This window comes from Ambystoma mexicanum, chromosome 10 (assembly GCF_040938575.1).
Source record: "Ambystoma mexicanum isolate Mex_15411 chromosome 10, UKY_AmexF1_1, whole genome shotgun sequence".
In the NCBI taxonomy this organism is placed as follows: Eukaryota; Metazoa; Chordata; class Amphibia; order Caudata; family Ambystomatidae; genus Ambystoma; species Ambystoma mexicanum.
Genome location: NC_090932.1, coordinates 540,065,926 through 540,091,861, shown reverse-complemented (window position 1 = coordinate 540,091,861; position 25,936 = coordinate 540,065,926). Strand labels below are relative to the sequence as shown.

The 25,936-nt window shown below is 46.4% G+C and overlaps 1 protein-coding gene across 3 annotated transcripts in view; it reads right to left on the bottom strand.

Moving 5' to 3' along the window:
• Positions 1–25,936, bottom strand: part of FARP2 (FERM, ARH/RhoGEF and pleckstrin domain protein 2) — a 4,051,843-nt gene that overhangs the window by 806,755 nt on the left and 3,219,152 nt on the right. For all 3 annotated transcript variants that reach the window (XR_011276033.1, XM_069618112.1, XM_069618113.1), the window contains exon 20: positions 25,184–25,252. Coding sequence is in view for 2 of the 3 variants with exons in the window: in XM_069618112.1 (XP_069474213.1) it covers positions 25,184–25,252 (69 nt within the window). In the remaining variant the exon portion in view is untranslated. The remainder of the gene's footprint in view (positions 1–25,183; positions 25,253–25,936) is intronic.

The window sequence follows — 25,936 nt, the reverse complement described above, 5'->3', positions numbered from 1 at the left end:
AGACGAGTAAATTACAGTATTACATCGAGTAGATATTTCTTTTCTGTAGCAGCGTCAGGAGTTAAATTACATTATATAGGTTTGTGCGTAATGTCACATATTTTACTTTGCTTCATTAATTCTTAACAAATAACTCTGAAACGAGCCCCATGTGTCTTTTGGTCTGCCTCTAGGCACAATCATTGAAGTATAGCACCCCTCCCTTTCGTTAACATAGGTCAATTCTTTAAGCCATTCAGCAACATTGGATTTCCAATATTTCAGAATTTTTTGGCAATTAAACAACCCAAATTAAACAGTCTACGGATCGTTATTGTTACTTTTCCAATGTCTCCCAACAAATATTTGGGGGGTGAGAGTGTGGGTGGTATTTCTGTAATTTCACACAAGACATCCACCACTTCCTGCCAGAATTGGGTGATCCGCGGGCAGCACCAGTACACATGAAGGGACTCTGCATCAGATGTACCGCATTTCATATACTCATGGCTGACATTTGATGCAAATCTCAACACATGTGCAGGGCTGTAGTGTAATTGAGTATTTTAAATTGTATGAGTCTGAACTTTACGTTCAGGGAAACTTCTTTTGTCAAGCGACACCAGCGTTGCCATTGCTCATCTTATTTTGTGGTGCTCAGACTTTTTTCCCCATTTCCCTTTGGATCCATTAGTAGACCTTGACTAACTTGGCATGCTTTATTTAGTCTGCACTCAAGTTTCCTAGAATCTCTGCTGTGTACCTGCATTTCCATTGGTTCGCAGATGTCTGGTTCTTGAGGAAACTAGGGCCACCGTTGGCGGACTGCCGACCTCATCCTGAAATATTGGAATGATCTAATAGGGTTGTTGCCCAGCTTAGCCACAAATTCCTCAAATGTAACAAATGTCCCGCCTGGGAACAGGTCCAGTAGGATCATCTCTCCCTCAAAGTCCCACATGTTTTTAATATACTTATCATATGTCTGGGGAGCCCTGGGCAGTTCCATAGTGGAACGAGTCTGCATTATGGTGACAGTGTGCCCATTCTACTAAACAGTCTTGACCATGCATTCACTGTTGTGCGGACTGGGTCGAACGAGCATGAATCTCCATGCTGATAAGCCAGGATGATCGATTTTAAGTTTGTAGGTGAGGCGCTATATGATTCTAAGGCTTTCTGTATTGGAGTATAACTGGTAGAGTACCAATGGCCTGCGAATTGTGCTTGCAATACCAAATAATAGAGCTCAAAGTCTGGTGCCTCTAGTCCACCTTGTTCGAAAGGTTGAGTCATCCTCTCCCATTTCATTCGTGGAGCTCTCATACCCCATATATATTGGATCACTAGCGATCGAAGTTGATTAAAAAATGCTCTTCCCGGCCATACTGGGATATTGCAGATGTAATATAGCAATTTGAGGACTACCACCATTTTGAGTAATGAGAGCTTGCAGTACAATGACATAGGGAATTATGCCCATAATTGTAGCTTAGTTGCCAATGTATCTAAATATGTTCATGATTGTCGGTAACTAAAGAACGGCATGTCAGTATGCCCAGGTATTTTAATCTATGTGGGACCCAGCGGAAGCCCAGCAGTTCTGTAGGGATCCGTGTGGCGTCAGTTAGTGGGAATAGTTCAGATTTTGCTTCATTGATTCGGTATCCGGAATATGTTGCGATTCCTCCATCACCCGAGCTGTATTATGCTCCGGATTGCTTAGATATAAAAACGCATCTTCCGCATATAGGGAGGTTATCTGTGGTGGACCCGCTATGTGACAGCGTTGATAGTAGATGTGAATTGCATAAGACTCATAGCGGAGATTGCCTGGTTCCCTGGACATACGCAATGTAAGATCCCTGTCTCGGTAGTTGAGTAGTCTCGCTATAATCGTACCAGTGGGAGCCCCTGGTTTAGGGATAGGAGCTAATACTCAATGGGCCCGTTTGCACCAGGAATTGTGGGGAGACATTTGTGGGATCAAATAATGCTTTTAGTAGGTCTTCGGCGAATGTTTGCATGGAGCCCTTGCATGCCGCTTCGGGTATTCCGATAACACGGACATTGTTCCGCCTTGAACACGATTCTAGGTCATTGCACTTATTACGGATCTTATTGACCTCCAGTTTCAGTTGTGTTATGTCTCGGTCGTGTGTCGGCCTTGTCCTCTGTTTTACTAATTCTGGTTTCTGCCTCGTTTATGCGGCCAGTTTCTTTCTCCAGTTTGGATTTTAGTGATCCAATAGTAGATGCAATGTCGTCAAGTTTTATATGAACAGCCAGAAAGCCGATTTGCATCGCCGCCAATAGATGATCATCACAGGTGTCATTGGAGGTTGAAGCTTGTTCGTCGTTAATTGCCGAATTTGTAGCTCCCGGGCCTTGGTGAGGGTATTGGTGAATGAGTCCATGGGTCCTTTCTTTTTCCCTCTAGTACCTTTCATCATGTTCTCCACTTTAGTAGGTGTTGTTGGTGTTCTGCGGTATCGTCTATCGAGTGGCCCAGATGTCTGGTCTCCAAGAATGTCTATGGTGGATATACGGTGAAACCAGGGGTTTGTGATTGGGTTGATTGCCCAGTGTGCTGTTAGCACTCTGCCCTTAAGGCGGCTACTGTGTGTTCAGCGGCCTGGGAGTAGGGATAGTCTTCTATGCAGCCTGAACAGAGTACATATAGTGCTGGCGTCTGTGTTCTGGGCTGGAGTGTTGGCTCTGACTGTTGACTATTATATAGCTCGTTGACTATTCTTGGAGGGTTTCTGTGCCGTGATCTAGTTCCCAGAAATAGGCGTAAACATAAAATGATATATACCATGGATCCGGGGTCTGCCAGTGCAAGATCGTGTGCAGGCCTCTCAGTCTGTATTCATATGGTGCTGTGGTGTCCAGGAGTCGGGTGAGCATCACAAACGGTCCGTCCACCTACACAAGGTAATCCGAGTCATCAGCAGTAGCCAACTCGACATGATAGGGCTAAGGAGGGTTGTCCCAGGTGGTAGCAGCAGCACGCAGGGCACATCTTTGCTCCCAAAGGTCTCAGCAGTCAGCACTGCTGTTTGTTCGCAATGCCTCACAGTGAAAGCTGTCCCCCCCCCCCCCCCTTGTGGATCCAGCTAGCTACAGGTGGTGTGCCATATATATCAACTGCACAGGTTCTCAAACCCAGCCGCCTGGTACTTCAAGACTCCGGGTAGGTGTAAACACTGGGCCACCCTACTATTAATGTCAGTCTAGTGGCCATCGGGTATGTCAAGTGGCTGGTATAGTTAGTGTCTGCTGTTACAGGAGGCACTTCAGGGCTCTGCCGTCGGATATTTGTTGTGAAATGCACAGCGTGATGTGAACAGAATGCTGATGTAAATTCCAGCCCTCCGCCCGTTTTACCGTATCATCAGCTGGACATTCTTAAACCGAGAGTGTCTAGCATTGTAGACTATGTTCAGTCGTGCAGGCTGCAGGTCTCTTCTCATAATTATGTCAGTATTGTTGTTATGGGGTAAAGACTGTTGATCCCCTACGGCGCTCCGTATTCCGCAGCGCCGGCCACGTGTGTCTCAACATGCGTTCGCAGTGCTCATGCAGGCGTGTGTGTCAAGTTCTGCGAGCTTGTGCCGCCGAGAGTGAATGTTGGCACTTGCCGGCAATAAGGGGCTACAGGCAATGCCCCCTGTCTCAGGTTACGTTCTTGCAGACCAGGAGTTCCGGGCTGCAGTCCCGCGGCCCCTCGTTTCCCTCCTCTTCCTCCGGGTGGGGAAACGGCTCCTTCTTACCTTGCGGGCCCAGTTGGAGCTGGGTCCGCATCGCTGATCTTCCTGCGGCACAGTTGGCTGCAGGGGATGCTTCCTCTGCGGGCCCCGTTGGAGTTGGGCCCGCATCCTTATTTCGGCGATGCTCGCCGTTTCCCCTCGTCGCGGGTGGGGGAGGGGCAGCGCCTCCTCACCGCGGCGATGTTCGCCGCTCCTCGTCGCGGCCGACGCCGCAGAAACATCTCTTCCCCACGGGGATAGGGTGCAAGGACGTCTTCTTTCCCCACATCGCGGGCCCCGATGGAGATGGGCCCGCACCATATCGTCTCCGGGGCACGCGGGGCCCCTCTCCTCGTCGCCATTGTTGGGGGCTGCCCCGGTCCACCGGGCCGCCCCAGATTCGTGTCGGGTTGCACCCGACACGACACACTTCAGTGCGGCGATCACGCCGCATACTCAGGGGTGGGGGTTCCGCCCACCCCGCTCCAGATCACCGGAGCGCCTCACACAGCCGGCTGGCCACCGGCTTACCGCGGCCCCGGCTCTGGGGGCACCCAGGCCGGGGTCGCCCCCTGGCCCGACTCACAGGGCCAGGGATACACAAAGGGACGGCGTTGCCCGGCAGGGGCACCGTCCGGACGGCGTTGCCCGGCAGGGGCACCGTCCTGGAGCTGGGCCCCTTCCTTGGGCCCAGCACACGTGGTGGGGCGCCACCATGGCGCCGACCCAAATAACGCACACACACCACGGAGTCTGGATGGTCTCGACTCCCGAGCCGGAAGCGGCTCGGACCTTTTATTAAGATGGTCACATGGGTAACCATGTGACCATGACACCATACACTCGACGATACCATGGCCCCTTGCAGGGGTGCCATGCAACAGAGCCGACAAATGGTCACTCCTTCCCCTCTTTCGGCCTAAACCTAAAATGGTGCACAGCTCCGCTCCCGCTCTGCGGTTTCATAGAATTCTTGACCCGCTGGTGCCCGGGTCCTTCTGCCACACAACAGGATCTTTCAGATGCAATTTAGTGGCATAAAACAGGATTTTTATTATAGCCGGATCTTGTGGTGCCAGAGCTCTCGACTTAAGCTGCCATCTTGTGGCTGCTCAGCAGCGCCCCTCACTCCCTATTTGGGGTACTTTTTGGTAAACCCAATATTCTTTTCAGAATTGTATTTCCATTCATTGTTGTTTAGAAGTATTGACAAAATCCCATAATTTGTAAATATATATTGCTGCTGCCCTGGCCTGAACACCATTTATATTTAGTGCAGGCCATGACCATGATTGTTAGCAAATTTCACAATCGCTTTGCTAGTCCTTTCTAATCAGAGGGATGACTTTTCATGCTGTCGATCTGCCTTGCTTAGGCTAGCGTTTCATCTGAAAATACAGGGTGTGTTTTATGTATGTCATTGCATTTGCAAAACATGTTGGTTCTAAATATCCCCTAACATCTACTGTCACTTGAATCTCGCTCGTTGCTTATGCAAAACACTATGTTGCTCACAGCTAATACTTTTAAATGAAACATCACAAAATGTCCCTTTCCTTAAGTAATTTATTCAAATGAAGTGGTTCCTTTCTTTAAATTGAGTTTTGCTGAAAAACTGGGGAAAAAACAGCTTTTGCTCTAAATAGTGTGAGAAACCTGAAGGTGCTTCCCTGACTAATCCCCGGGGGTCTGTCATCCAGGTGGCCAGGACACGGCCATCACTATTGGATCCAGTTCCTGGGGGTGTGGCAGTGCGGGAGGATCACGTGGATGGGGGGTCCTCGGGGGGTGGAAGTGGAACACTGACGGGTGAGACGCGGTTTCCCCTTACTTCTAAAACCTTTTCCCCATCCTACCCTGTAGTATATTTTGAAGCTCTACCCTCCCCCTTTTCTGACACAAACACATTCTTACACCGTAACAGACAACAGACTAACAACAGAGCCGTTTACCTAACATATCCCAACACACGGCTCAAGCAGAGTCAGGCAATTGACAATAATCACACACACCTGATGGCCCTTTACCTTCCCCACAGAGATAAAAGGCGTAGCAGGAGAGCACACTACCAGCAAGGCCGAATGCATGAGGAAACAGCTACACCAACCTGGCAGTTCAAACAGAGGGGAAAGGCAGCAAGACCTGGAAGGACGACAAAGAGGGGACCTGCCGTTGCCCTTTTCAATTCAGACATGCGAAGCCTCCGAAAAGGGAATTGGAAGATCGGCAAGTACAGCTGACGTGTGGAGTGACTTGTCAACGGTGCACAGGGGCCTCCTGCATTGATAAAACAGGCAGGGAGGCACGCTGGCTACCAGGGTACCGTCCTTCACTTTATAAGCAAGTCAAGCCAGCAGACCAGATACAATAGGCGAATCGGAGGAAGCTGATTGCAAACCAAACTGTATTAAGCCTAAGGTTGCAAGCAGCAACATTAGATGAACGCAAGAATTTGAGAACAAAGAACATTTGTGCGTGTGTTTGAACTTTTGGAAAAGCCTGAGAAGGGCCAGTTGCAGAGTGGTCAGGCGCCGCAGGAGTGCTCATTCGAAGGACTCTCGCTGGCCCTTTTTTTGAACTGCAAGTATCAGAAGGCCCTAGGAAAGGGTGGCGTGAGGTGTTGGAGTGGTCCTACAGGGGTCACGTCAAATCCTTTGTATACTCGAAAGTCTCTGACCAATTAACAAGAGAAAGCTAGGGGAAGTGAATCCTGCATCGTGCGAACGTAAAGTAAACTGTATATTTGGCAAACGTGAAACCTAGTGTGAGGGATGCCTGTGAGTTGGGGTGGAAAGTAATACACCTGTGAACACTGAAGAGGAGAGTGAACCCAGCTGAGGGTTGTCCACAGTGAGAAGTTGCACGCTGCATTTGAAAGGCTGTAGTGAACGCATTGGAGAGAGACCCAAGTTGCAAGAAGGTCCCGAGCCCGGCAGAGGGAGATCCAAGGGGCAGAGAGAAATCGGCCAAGGTCAACATTACTGAAGGAACTTTTTGGTTGTTTGTTGTTTGATACATCAGGCCTTCTAGGGAAAGAGACTTTGCAGAGAAGAGACTTGGCCCTTGAAGGTTCTAATAGTGTTGAACTGGAGTTGTGAACCTCATGCTGGAGAGGCCGAGGAGTGTGCTGTGCTCAGAAGTTCCGCCTTGTCCCGTGCTAGAAATGTGGGGAAGGGAGACCCAGCCATACCATCCTGACTTATCATTTTGTGAACACTTCTTTCTTTTTTGGTGAACATCATCCCACACTCTTTTTGTAACTTAGTGGTAAGGATTGGCAATAGTTTTTTTTTTAGTATAGGCCCTTTTTATTTGACAAGATGCCACTAGGACTGCTTTAGTATTATTTGATGGTCGTAGCTTGCTCTCATCTTAGATTTAGGTTTAGATTAGGCGTTTATCTCAACCATTATAAAGTTCAATAAACACCCTTGAACTGTGATCACTTGTGTCTGTCTTTACTGTTGTCACCATGAGTTCCTTACAATAGGCTAATAAAACATGCATACCTAAATATCTTTCTCTGGATCAAATCTCCAGATCACAAAAAAGGCACGTTATTTTGCCTATGTTTACGTGTTCTGCTTCCTGCACCTTCAGATCCATGCTAGTCTGTTTGTCCCCGTATCGGTCTGTCTCATCCCAAAAGGGCACCTAAACTCTAATGCATTTAGATATATGTTTAAACACTGTCCCTACGGCAAAAGTGAATAATTATCCAGCCCTGTGGACCTAATAAATGTCTTTATTTCTTAAATGGAAGTCAGCAGATGATTTCCCACAACTAGCACATTGTTTCGGGAAGTGGACTGCCACGCTGGGTTTTATAGATCTTTTGGATTAGCATTAGAATCATAAGGGAACACCCGTTTTACTTCTATCTGCTCGGGCAAGTGGACTGCCATTCTGTAATGTGTAATGTGGTGACTTCCGCCGTCTTCTACCTACATAATTATCCTAATTAACACATACAAAAATTATAATTCTACAGCTGACGTGCAAACAGCATCATGTTAGCTCGGCATCTACTTAAAATATACACAATTCAGCTTCATCTGCACAGTTTAAGTAAACAAGGTTTCTGAACAGAGCTTGCTTAAGGGGGTAGTACACTAAAAATATTATGCTTTAAAAATGTCAGCCATAATAAAAAAGATATGTAGGCATTTTTTTTTTAAAGTTCCTATGGAAAGTAATGTTTTAAATGACCTTTAAAGCCTTCATTTTCAAGGACTTGGAAGGAGCCGTTTCGTAAACTGACTCAGTTTCCTGTGTGAAAGTTAATGCTCTGCTCCTGTGGCAACAATCAAGTAAAAGCTCCCTACTAGGAGCTTTTGCTTATTGCTGCCGGAGAGCAGAGCACCTTTCAATATACCAACAGTTTAACTTGGTCCCACCCGTGGGGATTTGTCTGCTGCCGCCATACCTGCCTAGAGGTGAACTACCCAGGATATCATCTCCCTTTAGTTTGGGTGAAGAAGGGCGTGTGCTACATGTATACACTTGAGAGAAAAAATAAAATGTAGGATGACAGGGCCGCTTCCTGCCTTCAAGTGTTGCAGTTGTGCTCACAAACAAGTACTGGCCCGAATGACTAGTCGGAGTCGAGGGGGCTTGGTCAGACTTGCACACATACCAATGAAGATTACCCCTGCTAGCTGCGCAGGGAGTATTAATTTGATTAAAGACTAGGAGGGGAGCATTATGCTTCAACATCTTTTATTACCACTTTTGAGCAGTTTCAACAAACCATAACACACTAACAAACTTCTGAAAATGTCCAAAAGGTGACCTTTCATCTTTGGACTACAACTCCCATATCCTCTCTAGTCCATCACCACTCCAGCTCAGCTATGACCACATCCTGTCCCTGAGCTCCTCCTCTCTTTACGTGCTTTGAACTGTCACTAAGAGCACACAACCTTTGTCCCGCCAGCAGTGCGAAGACTTCATCCACTCCAAACTGGGCGCCGATACTCCTCCGGCTGCCTGCTCACATCCTGGCCACTAGCTCCTTACTCAATTATTCTTCTGCTCCTCTCCTAAGGAAGATACAAAGCAGGACATAAGGGCGGTGTCCATGCATTGTTATCATCTCAATGAACATCATAATCAACAATACATGCTTGGGTGGGAATTTAATGCTCGCCTCCTAGTCTTTAATATAATTAATACTCCCTGCGCAGCTAGCAGGGGTAATCTTCATTCTATGACAAGACTGGAGGCGAGCATTATGCTTGTTCAAAGCTTCCCCAACACGGTAACGGCTATACTCTCAGTTGGCTTAAAGTAAAACTCTTTAAAAGTACAATCATTAGCCCAATCTGCCGCTAACATAATCTCTTGCAATGATGCTCCTGCCATAAATGCTTTGGAAGCCATCCCTCCTCTTACGGAGTGAGCTCCATACTTCCTCAAGTCAATCCCGGTTGCCTACACCACGTCCTTGACCCATCTAGCAATGGAAGCTGTCGTCACTGCGTGAACAGGCTTTCTACGCACTATCAGCAATTGGGTAGTACTCGCTGCCCTGTTCTCCGCTGTTCTACTCTGATATTCTTTAATGCAGCTCGCTACGCACCACTTGATATTACTTGGAAAGTAAGGATAATGAACCGATGAGGTTCCTGTCTTAGTCCTTTTTACTATGGAGTAGGTCACTCCTTTCAGCCCAAAGGCTCTCCTAGTAATCTCCAGTGCTCTGACGTCTGAGTCACGCTTACAGGATGCAAGACAAAGTAGCATAGCTAGCTTGCCTGACAGCTGCTTAAGGGACAAGTATCTGTCTGTCGGCCAGCTCTCCATTAGTCGCAGCACTGATGTAACACCCGACAATGTATTATATCTAGGCTCTGGCGGTACTTTAAACCTAGCTCCTCTGATCAGTCTTACAACTGCAGGATGTGCCCCCATGGCGGCTCCTTCAATCGGCAGGTGTCCTGCTTAGATCGCTTATCTGTATACCCCTATGGTACGGAAAGCTTTCCTGTCTTGCAGCAGCTGCGCTAGAAAGTTCAGTATTGCTACTACAGGGGCTGAAATGGGATGAAGATTTCTCCCTTTACACCAACTAGCCCTTTTGGCCCAAGCTGCGTCATAGCTCCTCCTAGTAGGTGGAACCCAGGATTCTGCGATGAGTTCTGCAGCTTGCATCGAAATGCCTGGCAGCGCCCAGCGTCTCCTGATATCCTGCACGCGATGAGCGGGAGTGTCCCTCTCACTCTCAGAGGATGTCACAACCCAGCTGGGTCCGTGAGTAGTTGGTCTCCTTCGGGAAGTACTCTCGGCAGGTCCACTGCGAGCTCCATCAGCGCCGGGAACCATACATGTGACTTCCATAGCGGAGCTATCAAAACCAATTCTGCTCTCTCCCTGCACCACTTCGCTAGAGCTCTTCTCAGCATCATGAAGGGAGGAAAAGTGTAGTGGAGACCGCTCGACCTACAAGACTTGTAAAACACGTCCGTCCCTAGAGCTTCTGGGTCTAACCTCCAGCTGAAGTAATCAGTCGTCTGCGTGTTGAGGCGAGACGCAAACAGATCTATGTGCACTGGACCCCACCTACGATTCAGCCTCTGAAACACTGACGGATCTAGCTTCCAGTCGCTGGAGTCCGTGAGGTATCGTGAGTTCCAGTCGGCCACAACGTTCAGCCCTCCTGGCAGATAGTCTGCTGTCACTGACGTCCCTGTCTGAAGGCAAAAATGCCAAAAATCCTTTGCCAGCTTGGCCAGCATCCTGGATCTTGTTCCTCCTAGGTGGTTTATGTATCGGACTGCCGAGATGTTGCCCATCTTCAGAAGGGCGCATGACTTGACCCTGTCTCTCGTGAACGCTTTGATTGCGAAGGATCCCACTAGATGCTCTAGGCAGTTTATGTGAAGGCAAAGCTCTTCTTCGCTCCACTTGCCCCCTGCCTGCATTTCTCCACATCTTGCTCCCCCAGCCTAGGCGGCGGCAACTGACTTTATGATCAAGTCTGGCCGGTCTCCGAAAATGGCACACCCATTCCAAGCGTCCAAATTCTGCAACCACCATTCCAGTTCTGTGATGGACTCTGGGTTTAATAGTACCAGCTGGTGATACCTCAAGCCTTGTTGTAAGTGCCTTATTTTCAATCTTTGTAATGCTCGATAGTGCAAAGGACCCGGAAATATGGCTTGAATGGATGCTGCTAGCAGCCCTACAATCCTTGCTAGGACTCTGAGGGAGATCACTTGTTTCCTCAGACATGATCTGATCTCTCTCTTGATATCCTGTATCTTCTGGGCTGGAAACTCTAGAGTAGCTTTCTTGGTGTCCAGGATGAAACCCAGAACATCTAGCCTCTGTGCTGGTGTGGTATCTGACTTCTTCACGTTCACTAGGAATCCTAAAGACAGAAGAAAGTCTTGTACCCATCTTGTCTGGTACTCCAACGCCTTTTGGTCTTCTGACAGGAGTAACAGATCGTCATATATATGATCAACCTTATGCCTTTATCCCGTATTGCTTCCGCCAATGGTTTTATTAGTTTGGTGAAAGCCCAGGGTGCTGACGCAAGCCCAAATGACATTGTCTTGAATTGCCAGCACTGCTTGTTCCAGCGAAAAGCTAGAAACATTATGTAGCGCTTCTGCACTGGGATCGTCAGGTAAGCATCCTTCAGATCCAGTCTTGTCAGCCAGTCCTCTTCTCTCAGGGAATCTCTGAGCTGGTGAATGCCTTCCATCTTGAAATGATGGTACACAATCCACCCGTTCAATTCTTTCAGATTTATCACAGGTCGGAATGTCTCCTTTCTGTATACGAGAAACATGTTGCTTATGAATCTGGGATTCTATGAGCACTTCTCTATGGCGCCCTTCTGTGCTAGTTGAGATAGCTTGTGATATAGGCACCTCTGTTCTGCGTCCGCTAGACGCTGCTGGTGGGGTCTGCGCGGCTGCATTGGTGGCTGCATAAACTCTAGCTGCAGACCTCTTACGTTTTGCAAAATCCAGGCATCGCTGGAAAGCACGCGCCAATTTGCCCAGAGCATACTGGTTCTCCCCCCCACTGGGGGGTAAGATCTCGCTCTCACCTGGGGTAAAACCTTAACCTCAGCCGAAACCTCTTCCTCTGCGTCCTCTGGGGGCACGGCCTCTGGCTGGGAAGAATGCATCCTGCTGCCTGTTTTCCCAGTATTGTGACCTGGGATTGGGGGGTCTTTTCCCTCCTTGCTAGCGACTGGCCGTACGAGCCCTGAAACGACCGGTCCCAGCAAAAACCCTTTCGGGAATATCTTCCGGATGGAGGCCTGGGCCTTCTCCAATGACGTGTAGGTGCTGACGGACCGGCCCATCTCCTTCCCAAAAGTTTCTCCGAAAAGGGGACCTTATGCCGCTTCTCCTGCTTCATAAGAAGTGAGATCGCTCAGCTTTGGGTCGATCTTGAGACCCCTCCTTCTCCCTGAGGCGATCGCACAGTTAGCGTTCCCCAGAAGGCAAATGGCTCTTTGTGCCCATCCTGCTAAGGTGTCGGGGTCCACTTCCTCTCCTGTATCTCTAGCTCTTTCTGCTAGATCCATAATCTTCGCGAGAGGGCCCGCCAAATCTAGCAACTTCTCTTTACAGCTCTTCCAAGATCTGTCAATACCCTTACGGGGATCCTTGCTGGTCTTGGACACAAATGTTAGCATTTTATGGTCCAGCTCGGGGGTCTCTGCCACCTTCCCAGGAAGGTCTGGTCGACGGCATTCTGCTCGTAGGCGTTGTCTAACTTCCTTGTCTAGGGCCTTCCTCAACCTCATCGTCATGTATTGCGCCACTCTGGGCGACAGCTGCCAGTCTGAGGATCTTGGGTTTTAGATGCTATCCGGGTCGAACATATCCTCCTGATCCAGAGGTATTTCTCTTTGCGGGCTCTCTTTCCCCCGCTGGGCTTAGCCCAATCTTCCTCGACTTCCCCTCTCTTTCCTGTGAGGAGAGGTCTCCCTCGGCCGGCTCCTCTTCCGAGCCTGGGTCATCTTCTCCACCCTTGTCTTCCCCTGGAGTTGGGGTCGTGAGGCTTGGCGCTGCCTGGCACTGCAAATACGTTTCTTTGAGCTTTGCAAAGGCGTCAGCATCCTCCGGGGCCTTTTCCTTCACCCCATCCGCTTGGCCCTGGGGGTCGTCAGAGGATTTCCTCTTTTAGGCCTTGATACTCCCCTTAGAACCTGGCTCTGAGGGTTCGGTAGGCGTGTGTCCAGTCTCTTTGGTGCTATCTTTGGGCTGATTCAACATCCCTTCCAGTGTCTCCAGCCTCTCTTGCAGGGGTCTCACCCCTTGCGCCACTGCATCGACGAGCGAATTCCCCAGCACCTCCTTAAAACTGGCAGCGAGGTCTAGAGGCTGCTCCTCCTCGCTCCATTCGAACTCCGACATTCTCTGGAATGTGCTGTGCGCCTGGTACTTGTGAAGGTGTCTTAGCATGCCCACTTTGCTGGTCTGATGCTTGTCTTATTAACAATTTACTATTATTATTTCTTTTTTTATAATCCTTTTTGTGGCTGCACTGGACTGTTCCGTCTTCACTGCCTGCTTTGGGCTGAATGCTCTTAATCTGCCTCTCAAGCGAGGCTTTGTGTGTCTGAGGCTGTTTCAGAATGTGTTGTCCGTGAGAGGCGTGAATTGTTTATACACTTGGCACAATCCGCTTGCCAGCTGATCAGCAATCAATATATATATATATATAAATGCTCAGCTGTGTCGCGGCATGCTGCCCAACGATAAATATGATCTTTATGAGCTTCCAATCGGTGTAGGGCTTTCACCACCGGGCCCGGCCTCCTCTCACTCGCGTTGCAGGTCTCGAAAGCAACCGCGGGTGTGGAGAGGCTCTGGCTCTGCCTCCCCGAGAGTAGGGGCCGGAGGCCTCCTCACCACGCCGTGTTGCAGATTGCCGTGTTGAATACGGCCGCTGAGAGGCTCAGTCTGCGCCTCCCTAAAGGTGGGGCCGGAGCGCTCTCCTGGCTCAGCCGCTCTACTCTCGCTCAATTCGCAGCGGTGCTGAACCCCAAGCGTGCCTGTAATACGGCACAGGGCCGTCCGCCGTGGGCTGTGTAGCTCGCTCAATCTGGTGAAGTTACTTACACTTATACAACGCGGCTGAAATCCGCTGTGTTCTGCGATATGAAACGCTGCTGCGCCGACATTCTACAATGACATGTCTAATCTACATAAGTATATGCACTTCCTCATTCGTTCTGTGCTACGCTAGCAGTAACGTTCTTGCCCTACATAGCAATTTGCTCATAAATACCCCTCTAAATTGACATTATAATGAAGAGGTGACAAAACAGTACTTAACTGCATGAAGAGCAGTAAAAGAAGAGGAGGAGCTCAGGCACAGGATAGCTGAGCTGGAGTGGTGATGGACTACAGAGGATATGGGAGTTGTAGTCCAAAGAAGAAAAGTTACCTTTTGGACATTTTCAGAAGTTTGTTAGTGTGTTATAGCTTGTTGAAACTGCTGAAGAGTGGTAATAAAAGAAGTTGAAGCATAATGCTCACCTCCAGTCTTGTCATAGAATCAGGGAGAGTCCCTGGTGTCCAGGCCTCGAGAAGAAGGCTGACGGAGCCAAAGCACGCAGAAAGGCAGTATTGTTGTACTGTTCATACTGTATGGGCCAACACCAGGAAGGTCACCTTCAAAAAGCTATTTTTAGGAACATTTTTGGGACAACAAGCCTGGCGAGGTTCCAGTGACAGGTGGAAATCCCCACCCCAGCCCCTCCGTGCAGAAAAGAGGCTACAAATATAGATTTGTATCTAAGTCGAAACATGTCTATGCTGTTTAGAGAGTGTGTCAGAGTGTGTCTCGAGATCCCGAATGCAAATTGATATTTTAAGTTGCTACTAGCTCCTTTAGTTCAAATCCTGGTGGGGAGGAGGTTACGGCTGCAACACATTTCACTCCAAGGAAAACTTCATTTGCACCAGAAGTTTAACGATTAAAGAATGACGTCCCTTTATTCTACAGAAACGATCAGGCCTATTTTTAGCTCTTCACCACAGTGCATGATGGGATTACCCTGTTTGTGTACACGCTTGGTTTTCAGCCATTTGATTCAGAGAATGACGACGTATCGTGATTAATCACCCTAATGCATAATGGCATTACCATTCCTTGGTGAAAACCAATTTCCAGCATGCACTCTGAAGCAGGTTCACACATTTTGACATGTATTTTTATTTAAGAAACAAGTTGGCGTTTCAAGGGAGATATGCTCCAACAGAACTATTGAATCATAAGAACCCATAACATAGCAATGCACCCACTGTGGTTCCTCACCGACCTCTCACCCCCGTGACCGCCCCCTAACATGCAAAAAGCATACTGTCCTGACACCTCCACATGCACCCAGTGGTGCATGATAGTAAATAGCTTCAATTGGTCAAGGAATAAAAGGAATACACAATATGCACTATAAATGTTGATGCAGCACTTATTGTCATGGCCCTGAGCTCCTAGCTGGGGACGAGGGAGGCGGCTGGGCGCAGGGCCCTCAGCGTTCATCATCAGTGAGCTGGGGCAGGCCGGCTGCCTATCCAATCATCTAACCACTCCAGTCGGTGTGTGGCGTCTCTCCTGCTTTGGGGTGGTGGCACTTATAAGATTTGGTGCCCCAACAACAAAGAATTCCTTGAAAAAAGGGGATCTCGTTGCCCAACCATCCAGAAGGGAGTCCCCTTTGTAAATGGGGTTAGCCAGGCTAGGCAGGGAATCCAGAACCGGGACGAGTTTAGAAACTAGTGGTAGGTTCTGAGGCAGCAGCAAGGGAAACCCGACTCTTGGAAAGGGTAATCAAGGGCTCCTGTTCCCTTCCATGCCTCTGAGTGCTCTCCTGGTTCTGATTTCAGCTTAGCTGGGACTGGAGGGGGCACGGGGGGGAAGAGTCTGTGGATGGACCGTGAACTATGGGAAATTGCATTTGCTGAGGAGGCCTGGTGTACAATTTGAGTAGCAGGATTACGTCCCTCTTCTCTGCTCCTTCTTTTCCTTCTCCCCTCCTCCTTTCCATTTCGTCCTCCGCTTCTACCTGGGATCAGGGCCATAGTATTTTTGACCGCAGCACAAACTGCCATGCTACAAGATCATAGGCCCCAGTAACGAGTGACATTTTGAACAGTAATATGTTATCAGCGATCATGGTTTTGTCCCAAATTGTAACGTTTGTCCCTGTAGTATGTGTACACCTTCTGTAATCTGGTGTACTGCTTCATTTTGTAATTCAAAAGCTGCATGTTGAAAGCTGCTCTGCTCTCATGCAGCAATAAGCAAAAGCTCCCAGTGGGGGCTTTTGCTTGATTGTTGCAAGAGCACAGTATTAACTTTCACACAAGAAACCGAGTCAGCTTACAAAATGGCTGTTCCAAAGTGCTGGAAAATGACGGCTTTAAAGGTCATTTAAACATTATTTTCCATATGAATTTTTTTTTAAACCATGCCAACATATCTTTTTTATTATGGCCGACATTTTTAAAGCATAACAATTTTGAGTGAACTACCCCTTTACGACTTTCTGTCTGCTTTAAAAGTGTGCTTTCGGTAGAATTACAGTTTTGTAAACTATCACAATTTTCCTTGTGGCTACTATGATGGATACTGAATACAATGTGCATTTGTATTCGCAATAATGTTTACATTTCATGTGCACCACTCTGAATACCACCCAAGGCACTATTCTGATGATGAATGCTTGTGCTATGTTGTTCGCAGGAGGTAAATAAGTACTCACATATTGCTCAGGACCAAGGAATACATGACAAGAGTTCCCCAGATTAGCATACATTTTTCCCAGTGCAGTTTAAATGGCCACTGATTCAGTCTTTATGCTATTTGAGTAGAAAACATGACTTAGTAGAATAAACTCAAAGTTCCAAATGCTGATCTTAGTCTTGGACTTGGTTGGAGGACTCCCTCCAAATTGAATGCATTATATTTATGTATTGACAGTACAGGGTTTCTAGTCTAGAAACACTTACAAAAAAAGAAACAGTCAACGGGGCAATCCTAAGGGTGGTGCTGTTCCGAAGTGGGAGACGTAGTGATTAACTGAGAGATGGATTGTGGGGAATATATGAACCAGGCAGAGGGACAGGACGGGACCGACCTACTACATTAGTCAAAGACTTATTATGTTCAGGGTAGTATGTACAGTGAGGTTAGCGGCAGGGTAGAGGAGAACATTTGTAGGTGTAACTGGTAAGTGCTCCCTCTAGGTTAGGTGAAGTGGTACGGGGCAAGAGGGGAGAAGGAGGTAAAACAAAGGAAGCCCAGGGTAGTCAGGGAATGAAGAGATTGGAGAGTGCACTTCAGTAGAAGCAGCGTAGAGGAGAATAGCAGGAGATAGTGCTGTCTAAGCAAGGAGCTGCAGGTTCATGCAGAGATTTAAATACAGGCAGTAGGCATTTAAACGACATACCATTTTTCTGTAGAAAGCTATTGAGCAGGGTGGTGGTGTTTGGCAGAGGGAAAAACATAGGGAAAGTTGCAGAGGGTCTGTGTGGCAAAGTTGAGCACTTGGTCAAGTGGGGAGAAGGAATAGAGAGGTAGGTCAAGTAGAATGCTGTCAGAGCTGTCCAAGAAGAGGAGTACAAGGTACTGTATGAGGGTTTTGGCAGAGTTATAAGTGAGGAGGGGGCAGGAGTTACTGATATTGGGCAAGTTAATCATGGCCACAGCTGAGGTAGAAGCAATGAAGTAGTGGAGGTTAAGGTTGCCATCAAAGGAACCTCGAGTTTGCATGCATTGGGCAGAGTATGTCTGTCAGAAATTAGATGGCTGAAGGAAGGAGAACGGGGTCAGGAAAGGCAAGAAGAAAGATTACTTATGTTTTGGAAGTTTTAGCATAGGATAACAAAGTGCTATCTAGTGACAAACTACTCAGAGGCAGCTAGATAAGCAGTTAGAGGGGTCAGGAGTAAAGCGAAGGGCAGGTAGGGATGGAGAAGATTTAGTGGTGTCCCCAAAGAGGAGAAATCCAAAAAAGATCAGTGACCCGACGGACAGGTGGTGGTGTGGTGGGTGAAGAGTAAAGGGAGAAGGCAGAGCCTTGGGGATTCCAAGCGGGAGGGATGTGGCATCAGAAGTGGCACGTTCCAAGAGATGGGGAAGGACTGATGAGAAAGGTAGGTGGCAACCCAGTCAACGTCAGTGAACTGGATTCCAATGTCAGCAAGGGTATGAAGAAGGGAGGAGAGGTTGTTCTTATCAAATGTGGCTGAGCCATGCAGCAGGATTAGGAAAGAGGATAGTTAACTGTATAGAGCAAAGGTCTGATTGGTAGAGACGTGTGTGAGGGCCGTTTCAGTTTAATGTCACTGTGAAATCCTCTTTTGGATAGTGTCTCGGGTGTCATTACCCCCAGTTAGACCAAGATCCTATAAAAAAAATTGATGTTTGAAGATTTTAGAGAACTGAGAGAGGGGTGATACAAGCTTATAGTTGGACAAGACTGTTAGGGGTCAGCAAAGGGTTTCTTTAAAATTGGTAGGTCAGTTGCTCTCTTTAATCAGGCTGGGAAGAGTCCCATGGAGTTTGAAGAGTTGAAGAGGGAGGAGAGATAAGAGCAGGTAAGGGATGCAGTTTATTGACAGTCTTTAGGGCAGAGGATCAGGAGGGGTTTGCAATAATTGGGATAGGTGCCAATTCACAGGAAGCTGACAGAAATTTCACAGTCTCTCAAAGATCAGCTGTCATTTTTCTGCGCACACTGATACATGTGATGGAAGATGCACACTATTGTCATACTAACTGCTGTTTTTAACAGCTGTGTCACATTATGAAGAAATGGAAAGACCATGTTACTGAAGAGAGGCTTGCTGGCTCAGAGTAGAAGAGCGCATTAAGTTCAAGGCTCTCTGCCTGGTACACAAGTAGGGTTCAGCAAAGGGTTTCTTTAAAATTGGTAGGTCAGTTGCTCTCTTTAATCACGCTTGATGAAAACATTTTTCAATATAAATTTGACAAAAAATTGGTAAGAACCCCAATAATGTTTAATATACATTTTATATACATTTGAGAAGCCCCCCAACATTGTTTATATAAAATTGATGCAGGGTTGGGGTAAATAGCCACAGACTATTAGGTTTATATTTGATAATAAAAGTGGTGTTTTGAAGAACCAGCTGTTCTAGGGCGTGTGTATTGCGCCCTATATCTGTATCGGCATAGCCTGTGATAAAGACATGAGGATATTTAAAAAAAAACAAAAAAAAACTGTGTGTGTGTGTCAGGTCCTCAAGCAGTGGTTAATCTTACTGATACTGGTGAATGGTCATGATGAATTTCTTGGGATTGTCTGCAAAATGTGGTAATTGAAAGGTCTACCCTCCTAATGATAGATCTGAGGATCCTGTATACTTTAGCAATTCCACCCAGATGATATGTCATTTTTATCAACAATTTCCTAACAAACATGCAGCTCTGTTTGGGAACATGTTATGTGAATTGTCATATTTAAGAAGGCTTTCAAGTTGTTAGTGTGGTGCTAGGTTTGGAGGCAACATCAGGACACCAGGTGGAGCCATTTTTAGTGTGTTGACATAGTTGCACAGAGCCAATATTTTGAAGACGTCCGCAAACCATTAGGGCGACTGTTTTGCATGTTGTGATTCATTGGGCAGTGGTTGGCGCATGAATGGCTGGTGGCTGGATGGAGGTGTGTTTCAATGTAACGCTGTATCCATGTGAGAGGAGTCCATCCTGCCCTCAGCTATATGCCATAAGAGAAGTCAGGCTGGCTTCAGGGGGAATCTGCCCCTTTCTTTGAAGGCTTAGGGAAGAGGCATAATTTGAGCAGCAATGGCTTGACATGGGGATTTGTGTACTGTCCATTCCTGTGTTCACCGTGCAATGCAGCTATTAACGATTTACTGAACTTACCTCCCCAAGAATCGAGTCCTGCATTTCATTTCTGTGACACTGTCATCATCATCAAGGATATACACACCAGATTACTACAGATAATCAATGATGCATGCTGACCCCTGGAAAATCATCTCCACCAATGAGCAGCTGTGAAGTCATTGCTGCTCAAATTTTGCCTCTTACCTGAGCCTTCAAAAAAGAGGCAGATTTCCCCAGAAGCCAGCCTCACTTCTCTTATAGCATATAGCTGAGGGCAGGATGTTCACAGACAAAAATGTCTCTAAATGATGAGAAAATTACAAGTTACTCACCGTAGTGACTAATGAACTCCTAGTCCATAGTCCCCTTTCCTCCATGCTACATGGGGGCATCCCTCGCTAGGGACGTGAGCGGAATCCTTTTTCACATAAAAAAGCCTTTCCACTTTAAATTTAGATGCGTGTGAAGCAGTGGTACCAGGAGCTGACTCTGCCCTCCGGCGCCACATCTCAGTTCCCCTTAACATGTTGGTGAAATTAAGCAACTGACTAACAACATTTTTAAGGGGGAGGATGGAAGGTTGTATGGAGGAAAGGGGACTATGGACTAGGAGTACGTTAGTTACTGTGGTGAGTAATTTGTGATTATTCCTACGTCCCATCCCCTTTTCTCCATACTGCATGGCCGATTACAACAACTGATGATTAGCCCCTTAGGGAGGAGAGATGACTATAGTTCTACGCAAATAGATTCTTTAGCCGCCTATGACCTTGTGCTGCTGTAGAGACAATAATACTTGCAGAAGGTGAATGGGGATGCCCATGTAGCTGCCCTGCTAACGACCTGCCAAGGAACATGCCTCTGGAAAGGCACTGTGGTATCCTTGGCTCTTAATGAATGGGCATGTAGGTTCGCTGGGCACTCCTTGTTCTGGCATTTAAAGGCCTCCTAGATGGCCGCAACCATCCATCTTACTATGGAGGCTTTTGAGGCCTGATAGCCCGGCTTTGATCCACCAAAGGTGATGAACAACACATCAGACTTTCGAAACTTCTTTGTCCTGTCGAGGTAGAACTTCATCATTCTCCTCCCATCTAGACAATGCAGTACCTTCTCCACATCTGATTTTGGATTGACAAATAACGTAGGCAGAACAATATCCTTGTTTAAATGGAACGACAATACCACCTTTGGTAAGAATGATGGATGGCTGCGCGGCACCACCTTATCCCTGTGCAACGTGGTGTATGGTTCTGAAGCCACCAGGTCCTGAATTTCACAGAGCCTTCGAGCGGATGTGAGCCCCACTAGAAGCGCTGCTTTGATGGTGACTAGTCTGAGGTCTGTTGCAGTCATGGGCTTGAACGGTTTATACGCTAGCACGTTTAATACCACAATTGAGACCCATGCCGGGTGCCGCCACTTGACGGGTTGGGTTTAGCCTCATTAGGCCTGTGAGATACCTCTTGCCCACTGGGTTGGACACGGAATATGACATGGTGTCTAAGTTCTTGTACGCCCCCATAGCTGCCAGATAGGTTTCAGCACGTGCCCACCTGCACACCTGATTTTGCAAGGTGCACTGAAAAAGACCGAACGTGGTTGAGGGAGCGAGCCATAGGGTCTATCCCCTTATCCTTTGCCCAAAAACAAAACCCTGTCCACTGGCTCTTACATTGACTTCTGGTGGAGTTGCTCCTTGTTTTCTGGATGATCTGTAGATTCTCCTGCGACAGCTGAAAATGCTGCACTGTCATGTTCACAAGAGCCACTCAGTTAGGGCTATATTCTCCAGACCTGGGTGTACCACTGCGCCCCCCAGCTGTATGAGGACGGGTGCACCCGTGATCGGAAGAGTAATGGGTCCCTGTGCCACCAGCCTCACCAGATCCGAATACCGGACCACGGCTGGCCACTGAGGTACCACTAGATTGATACGAAGGTCCTGCACCTCCCTGATCTTGCGCATGACTCTGTATCAGTGGGGTTGGCAGGAACGCATATGCCCAAAGGTAATCCCACAGTAGTTGAAGAGAGTCCCCCAGCAAACCGCTGTCCCTGCCCATCCAGGATGCAAACTGCTACTGTAGCCTCGAATGTTCAAAAGCATGCAGCTGCTGTGATAAATGCGGTTACTAGAAAAGTTGGAGCACGTGCCAGCACTGACAAGTGGTCTTCATGCTTTCTTTCCCTCGGGTGACCACTTTGCCTGTGTTTGGCGAGGAACAAAAGAATCACTTGACGAATTCATGGTCTACATTAATAGCATAGATCCACGCATTCAATTTACTTCAGAAATTGGAACTCCTGGTATACATTACCTGGACATTAAAGTAAATGTACACAACCATCAGATTACAACTTCTCTCTTTACTAAACCAACTGACAGAAATAACTTATTACACCGTATGAGTTTTCACCCTCAGAACACCTTGAAGAAACTACCCTATGGACAGATGTTATGTTTGAAAAGGATCATCAGTGACCAGCGAGAATGTGAATAAGGGCTTGAAAATTGAGAGAAAAACTGAAAGAATGGGGATATCCCAATGAAGATTTGCAAGCAGCAAAAGACAAGGTAGCTGCAAAAACCAGAGAAAGCACACTTATACCTAAAGACAAAAAACAATCACCAACCCTTGTATATGTGTCGAAATTCTCATCACAGAGTATGCAAATTAAAAGATGCATTAATAAGCATTGGACAATACTGAAAAATGATGAAAGAACAAAAAACCTCTTCTCAGATGTCCCTACATTTGCTTACCAAAGATCTAGTAACTTGAGAGACCTGTTAGTCAACACCAGAGATACAGCAAAGAAAAGGAACAAACCCAAGAGAACAGGCAATAACATCATTAAAGGTGGACTGGTTCCCCACCCATATACTGGAGAGAAGATCACAATTAGATGCTATGCCACTTGCAACACAGAAAATTGTATTTACTGTATACGGTGCCCATGTGGGCAGTACTATGTAGGAGAAACAGGCAGAAAAATAAAAACCTGTATGAATGAGCACAAGTCATGTATACGCAACCACAACACACACTCAGCTGTCACTCAACACTTTAATGAAAAGAAACATAATACCTCACAGGTCAAGTTTCAAGTTCTGGAAACTATGGAAGCACAAGGTTCCCATATGGATATGAAAAAAAAGAAGACAGCTTACTGGATAGACCGGCTAGAGACACTGTCCCCAAGAGGACTCAATGAGGAGTTTGATCTCAATTGCTTCTTATAATAACAATGAGATTTAATGGGTTCTTGACTGCTTTTTACAATTAGAATGTGATGATGTGAACAGTAATCTTGGTGCGCCTTATACTTGCACAGCTATTTAAAGTAACATTTGACCGAAATGTTTAAACATCAGCAGTATGGAAGTGCAAACAACAGCATACTGATATTGTTATTTTCATCTGTATTTTCCTCGTTTATTTATTATTATTTTGTGCATCTAAAAACGTTCACGGTTGCTTTCTGCGTTTTTTACACATTAAGGCTATATACATTATAGTTTACAATTGACTCAACATCTTGTAGACATCACAAACAGCAGAAATCTGTTACATGCACTAGTAGTTGAAGATGTAAACAAAGACACATATCTGCCCCCACCAAGATGGCCGACGCGCGCAGCTGCGTGCGGCCATGTTGGTACCAAGCGTTGACATAGCAACGCTACGAGCTGCAGCCAGCATTTGCTGACCGCGCGTGAGAAAGGAGGATCGAGCGCTCGTGAAAGGTAAGACGATCCAAATGAAATGCGATCGGCGATCGCTTTAAAAAACATTAAGTTTAGTTTGATTCAATATATATTGTCTTGCTAATAAAATCTCTACCTACTATTTCACAGTGAAAATTACGACATTGAGAATCTCGTCATGTAGAGAATGAAAACGGCAAACCGGTCAGTGGCCATTGCATGGTGCACACGGCCATGAGAGCAATTCACAATCAGTCACAAGATACTTTTTGAGGGCAGCACGGATATAGCTTATAACAGCACTGGGCGCACTGCATGTGCAATGTCAGAAGTTAGAAAGTGAACATGGATATAGTTTGACACACACGGTAAACATAGTGATAACACAATCACAACCACAAAGGTTTTGAATAATATTTGCACTGGGCAGAATAAATATTGAGGATTTATAGGTGTTATAACAAATGTAAATTAAGAGTTACTGGAAACAAATGAACTCATGAGATACTTTTGTTTATGTTTTTACTTATTTGTTGAATGTGTGTCTGTAACTGTGGGCGCTCTGTATATTTTAAACGGACCAAATGTGTTACATTAACACTTTTTGTTAACGTTTTTTTGTTAACTTGGTTATTTCAACATACAATGTATCTTTTGTGCATATGATTTAGTCAGAATCTATAACCCGGCTCTGAAGAAGGCTAATATTCCGAAATGCATTAGCCACATAGGGTTGATTTGTTGTTTGCCTCAGATACAGCATTAGCCTAATTGGTGAAGGTGTAATTCTAACATTTAAAAATGTGGATATTTGAAACCAAAGGAAAACTTGAGAAAAAATAAAAGATCTCAACAAAACCATACTGGAATGAAAATCTATTGACACATTTATTAAAATGATTGAACCCAAAGTGGGTATTAAGGGTGTGCGGCCCACACCGAAGACTTAACAGTCTTGGTCTCTTTTCTTCACTTTGCCTGTGTAGCCTGCTGACCCTGAAGTCGACAGCTTGCCTGCATGAAGACATGTCCATGCTGGCTCCAGGTTTCACAACTGGGGCCTAGCTCTTTCTCCTTCATCCCTTCTTCTATCCAAAAATCTTGCACACACATTACACTCTCACACAAGCACATACACACTTGCACTCATTAACAATTGCAATCTCAAAGACAAACATGGTCACACTGCTTCCGCACACCCTCACAAACTTTTGCACACATTCAGACAAACACACAATTTTCCAGGTGGGGCGGAGGGGAAGGACTGACGGGGAGTACGGCAGTGTGGCTACAGTGTTTTGACCCTGCCAGAGCAGAAGGGATGGGGTTTGGCCAACAAAGTCACAGGCAAGAGGGTACACCAAGGCATGAGCAGCAACAAAGCAAGGATCACTTTGTACCAAAACAGCCATTGGTTCAAATTTTGGACGTGCAGTTAAATGAACAAATTGTGTTTTTTCTATTTCAGGCCAACCAGATGTTTTGGTTTTAAACTACACCCTTCTTCCTCTCTATTCTGTGCAGCAATGACCTTGCTCCATCAAAAGGCGGCAAAATCAGGAACATCCCTGCTATTCCTAATTTCTATTCTGCTACCTCCCTACATATATAGAAAAGAACATCTGGAGAATTAACTTGTCGGGATTTAAAACAAACACAGGAATGTTGGATCCAGCATTACCTGATGTACACATAATTAGGATTATTTTAGTGAACAATCAGACAATGCAACTTTAATTGACCATGCAGGTAAACAACCACATTTAAAATAGAAGACAAGTGCACTTTAGAGACAGTGCAAGTGACAGAGAAAGTGTCCATAAATGTGCATACATCATTTGCAAGTGTGAAGGTGTATAATGTTGGAATGGAAATTTGTAACACTAACCAGAAAGAACATCCTTTGTTGTAAGCCCTTTTTGGTGAGTTTGTACAAGCAGCCCTCACGGATGAATTCCTGCAAGATATTCGAAGGAAACACAAGTTAAGCCTCTGAGAAAAAAAAATAAAGGTAGGAGACTAGACAGCCAATGATGATCAGGCAATCACAATACCTCAAGTCGAAGTACTCTGTGTTTCAGCTTAACTATTGCTGCTATTACTGCAATCGCTACAATATTTACATTTGAATTATGAACTCCCTTGCAGCAAGTATTTTCAGAGTACAAACTATGTTCTTGAAGGAAATAAATAGTTATTTCCAACTCCTTACTCTCTGTTCCAGAAGCATCATAATCTTGATGTGGCACAATTAACGACATTCATTTTAGCCACTGCATTCGGTCAAGAAACATCCCTTTGACAGGGTTATGTCACTTAAAGGAAAATGTACTCACCATATTAAGTACTGTACTTCTAGTCCATGGCCCCCTTTCCTCAATACGTATGGGATTTCCCACTGTGCACGGATGGGATTGAAGCCTTTGCAAAGCAGAACATGCTTCCTTTTCAAATGTTTATGCGGATCATGGACAACATGAGCACAAGCACAGTTCCTCATTCAGCCTCCACCCCATGCTCATTTTCCTCAGTTCCTTCACCCTGTGAGGGGACTAGGACTTGCTCATTTTAGTATGCAGGGTGTGCGTATGGAGTAAAGGGGTCTATGGACTAGGAGTATACTAGTCACTACGGTAACTTT